The sequence below is a fragment of the Rhodamnia argentea genome, chromosome 5, assembly GCF_020921035.1.
Source record: "Rhodamnia argentea isolate NSW1041297 chromosome 5, ASM2092103v1, whole genome shotgun sequence".
NCBI classification, from domain to species: Eukaryota; Viridiplantae; Streptophyta; class Magnoliopsida; order Myrtales; family Myrtaceae; genus Rhodamnia; species Rhodamnia argentea.
In genome coordinates this window covers 1,802,560-1,807,340 of record NC_063154.1, presented here as the reverse complement: position 1 = coordinate 1,807,340, position 4,781 = coordinate 1,802,560, and the positions used below count along the sequence as shown (strand labels likewise).

General features: G+C 44.9%; 1 protein-coding gene across 1 annotated transcript; it reads right to left on the bottom strand.

The window, feature by feature from the left end:
- Positions 1-314: 314 nt before the first annotated feature.
- On the bottom strand, positions 315-4,536 carry LOC115743730 (probable LRR receptor-like serine/threonine-protein kinase IRK). Its single transcript, XM_030678655.2, has 2 exons — positions 2,453-4,536; positions 315-1,941 (listed from the first exon to the last, which is right to left on the bottom strand). Exons 1-2 carry the CDS (start codon positions 3,910-3,912, stop codon positions 492-494), a joined length of 2,910 nt encoding a protein of 969 aa, XP_030534515.1. The 5' UTR covers positions 3,913-4,536; the 3' UTR covers positions 315-491.
- Between the last annotated feature and the right edge of the window lie 245 nt (positions 4,537-4,781).

The window sequence follows — 4,781 nt, the reverse complement described above, 5'->3', positions numbered from 1 at the left end:
TCTTTGGTCCATGGTAGGGGCAGGCTCAGGCACTGAAACCTAATCCAATTTCTTGCATTGCTCATGTCTTGTTCCTGCTTTACATTGCTGTTGCAGACATTAACTACTGCTGCAAGATTATCCACACATACATATCACCAAGGTTGGCAATGCGAACTTTGTGTTTCTGATGGGAGTCAAACAAAAGGAGGCTGGCTTACCATTAGCTCATTCATTACAAGCAAAATCACCAGACAAAGTCGAATTCCACAAGGGGGCGGGGGGATCCTAAATACGAACCCGGTGAAAAGGAATCCGGTACCGTAATCGAACAATGAGAAGAAACTAAAACCTTAATTAAGAACAAGCATACAGCAACAGAAAAAAAGACATCAGAAGTCCCAATAATCTAATTGTTCTTCTCCCAAATAAGACAGAGTCCCGGATTCCGCTTCGCCGGCAAAGTAAATATTATCACAATTTTTTTTTTCTTTTTGAAGTATCAGTTAAACTCATGAGGATTCATCTTGCCCTTCTGAAGGGCATCTGATTAGCTCCAATATGTTAACTACCTCTGCCATGTCCGGACGGTTTGATGGAACTTGTGACGTGCATATCAAACCCAGTTTCATCACCGGGATCGCCTCTTCCGACGGGAAGTTCCCCTGTAGCCTTCCATCAACACATTCCTCGACCCTACCTTCTTCGAGCGCCCCTCTCACCATATCACAAAGAACCACCACATCATCTTCCATGTACTCAACAGGCCTTTTTCCCGTCACAATTTCTAGAGCCAAAACCCCGAAACCATAAACATCACACTTCTCCGTTATTTTCACAGTTCTACAAGCAAACTCCGGTGCCATGTAACCAAGTGCACTTTGAATCTTGCTGCTTAAGACGTAACGGTCCAGCATTGGCAAAAGCCTTGCTAGACCAAAATCTGCCACTTTTGGCTCACCGGAACTCTCTATCAGAATGTTGCTCGATTTTATGTTATAGTGAATGATGTTCATTTGGTGCAAATGAGCCAAGCCTCTTGCCGTCCCTAGTATAATATTGAAGCGCTCATTCCATGAGAGTAAGTTCCCACCTGATCCTTCATGGAGATGCTTGCACAAATTCCCACCAGATACAAATTCGGATATCAGAAGTTGCAAAGACGGAGTCCAGTAGTAACCTTCAAGCGCCACGAGGTTAGCATGCCTGATTTTTCCGAGCTTCTTCACTTCTCTTTCAAACTCATCTTGCGATTTCACCAGGCTCGACACAGTGAGCTTCTTGATGGCAACTGCTCGCCCATCTCGAAGCACAGTTCTATAGACAGCTCCAAACCCACCACGCCCAAGTTCACAATCCTTGCTGAGAAGGGCATGTGTCCCCGTGCTGAAGTCAGGGTCACCAGAGAACATGACAAGCTTCCCAGAATTGGCATCAGTAGTGGGCGACTGACTGAAGTCATCCCCAGCAGATAATGTGAGGGCCTCAGCAGATCGGGAGGTGGAAGCTCGGACTCGAAGATTAAGGACAGTGATGGCAATAACACCAACAACAATCACTGCAGCAGCACCAATAGCAATGAGCGCGGATATACTGAGGATTATTCGTTGGTGACCGGGAGTTGGTGGTAAGGAATCAGAAGAGGAGTCGGACGAGGAGTTCGGGTTGAGGACGATGGGCTTTGGAAGGACAGCAGGGCATGACCTGTTCACAGCTGAACCGCAAAGAGCAGGGTTACCAGACACAGAGGATGGTGATATTGTGTTGAAAAAGCCATCGAGAGGGAGTTCCCCTTGAAAATGGTTATGTGAAATATTGAACAAGAGGAGGTGGGGGAGATTGGCTAGTTGCTTGGGTAGGGTTCCTGTAAAATTGTTAAATGACAGGTCCACCATCTGTAAGTTCGCAAGCTTTGACAAGGAGGCAGGTATCAGACCATTTAGGTTGTTCCGTGAAAGGATCCTGCACCATTTCAAACATAACTCGTGATAATTCACCCGCATATTTCTAAAAATCAAATCATAGTTAGATTTTCTGTTCGCACTTGCGTCTTTAGAACCACAAAGGTATTTTGCATTGAAAGCAATTAAAATCACATATGCTAAGATTTTACAAAAGAAATGCACTGAACAAGAGACGCTACAGTTACACCTAACACATGGCTAAGAACATGCGAGCAACGTAGTTGACACTATCAAGCTCACAATAAGTCTGAACAGTGAAATCCCTGGTAATTAGAATAACTCTTATTTTCAAGTGGAAGGTGGTCTAAGAGACTGATACTCTAAAGTAGTCCAAAACTATTTACCAGAATCTATGTATTGTGATTTTAATTTGGAGATTCAACAAAAGGAAAAGAAAGTTCGCATCTTTGGATGACAAAAGCTGGAAAACTTGCTGGTCTCAACCACCTATATAAGCTTTAGTACACACAGATATGAGAGTCAAGAGGCAGACACAAAGGATAACTTACAGAGTCGTTAGAGCAGAACACTTCCCAATCGAATTTGGAATAATCCCCATGAGGTTATTCTTTCCAAGCCTCACTTCTTTCAAAGAAGTGGCGTCACCAATTTCAGAAGGAATACTGCCGTTTAGCTCATTCGCAGTCAAATCGAGAACATCCAATGCCTTGAGTTTTCCAATGGTCGCTGGAATAGAACCTATAAGGGAGTTATTTGACAAATTCAACGACTGCAGGCCGATAAGATCCCCCATATCAGATGATATTTCCCCTGCGAATGAATTGGATGACAAATCCAAGATTTGGAGCTTTTGGAGTGAGCCCTCCGCCACTGAAGAAACTGGACTGGCATATTTGGCAGCGACTTCTTTATTTGACGGTGAACTCGAGCTTGGCCCCAAAATCCAACTTGGAATACGTCCCAAGTACGCATTGCTACTTAAATCCAAAGATTGAAGATTCTTGCAACTGGACAGAGCCTTAGGAAGTGTCCCTGTAAATACATTTCTTGAAAAATTTGCCACTTCCAGTGACTGCAAATTCCCCAATGAAATCGGAAGCTCCCCAGAAAGCCCATTACCTGAAAGATCCAATCTTTCAAGAGCTTCAATTTTTCCAATCCAATCTCCCACGCCCCCTGTCAACAAATTCCCATGCAAATCCAGATAAGTACACAATGTAAGCTTCTGCAATGTCTCCGGTATGCTCCCAGAAAGACCATTTTCACTCAAATCAATTGACCTCAAAAGCAAACAGCTGCCTAAGCCATCCGGAATCGGACCAGAGAACCGATTCTTTCTCAAGCTGATACCTCTGAGATTCTTCATGCCTGCAATGCCCTCCAGAATCCCACCCTCCAACAAGTTATCAGACAAATCCAGAGATCTAAGCCCACTCAAGGACCAAATATTGTCAGGCAAAACACCAGAAAGCATATTTGAAGAGAGATTAATTGATGCAAGCATTGAACAAGAACCAAGAGTTTCTGGTATCTTGCCAGAGAACTTATTGCTAGCCAAAGAAACTGACCTCAAAGACCCACATTGCCTGAAAAATTCATCAGAAATAGTCCCTGAGAGACTGTTCTCGCTCAAATCAAGGACTCTCAGGCTATCAAGCCTAGCGATGCTGGAGCTTATGCTACCGGTAAGATTGTTCTTAGCCAAGGATAATTTCCTCAGGAACTGCAACTGCAAAAGCCCACGGCCTAAGTGACCCGACAAGGAAAACCCGTCAAGATTGAGCTCGACGACCCGATTGGATCTGGGGTTGCATTTGCAACCGACCCAATTGCAAGGACTGTCATCATCTTCATCCCAAGACGCAAGCTTTCCTCTTGGATCTTGGACGTCGGCTTTGAAGACAATCAGCCCCAAAACGTCATCATTAAGAGAGGGGTTCACTGGTGTCACCAAAGCCGGTTCTAATGACAACACCAGTAAGCATAAAATCAGCAACATTCTCATCATTTCCGGCACTTCCTGTTCTCGACTTGTGGAGATGAGAAAAATGTGAAAGCAACTACAGACCCATCCCAAAGTTTAGAACAAGCAAAATGAAAAGAAGCAAACTGAAGCTCTCTTAGGTGCGTTTGTGAGTCAAGAAAGCCAGGTACCAAACTTTCACCACTCGCCAACGAAAGGAATCCAACAATAGAAGAGATAACTATGGAAACAACGATGTAGAAGGAGGACAAGACGCTTGCATTAGCTGAAGGGGGACAGAAAAGGCTAAACTTTTTCAGGCGCTCAAAAGCTCGGAGCAGAAAATAGCAGAACTTTTCAGAGAAGAGAGTGAGGAGTTCCGGAACAGTAGTTTCGCGCTTTCAAGCCAAAGGGCCGAAGAAAACATGAAGCATCGAGTTAAAACGACGATACGGGAGTCACCTAATGGCTAATACAGAGCGCATCGTCTTATGGGACATTGTATGAGCAGAGACTCAACAAGACTCGCCCGACGAAAATCAAGGATTCTTCGCCGCCGGTTGGGCTAAGTAGGGTTCCGGCGAGATCTTCCGGTGTAATGTGGTGTTGCATAGACAGAGCGACTGGGTGGTCTCAGCTCAGAGAGAGAGAGAGAGAGCGACTTCCCTTTTGCTTTTTAACGGCATAAAGATAAAGAAAGGGAAAAAGAGCAAAGAGAGAGGACCAATTTGTTAGGTGGGGCTATTTATTTGTCCATGACACGTGTCGGCATGTGGGAGGATTGCTGGTCTCCGACGTGGCAAACACGTAGTCGCTGTCGGGCGAAGCTGTGTTGACGTGGACGCAGAATAGGCGTCTTTCTCGCGCTGAGCTCGGACCATGGCTTTAGTCTTAGTTTTGCCAAATCGCCCCTG

Excerpts from the sequence above, each read along its gene's own strand:
- LOC115743730 (XM_030678655.2), bottom strand. The coding sequence starts at position 3,912 with ATGATGAGAATGTTGCTGATTTTATGCTTACTGGTGTTGTCATTAGAA. Across the intron at positions 1,942-2,452 it reads TGTTCTGCTCTAACGACTCT|GATCCTTTCACGGAACAACC; the intron begins GTAAGTTATCCT and ends GAAATGGTGCAG.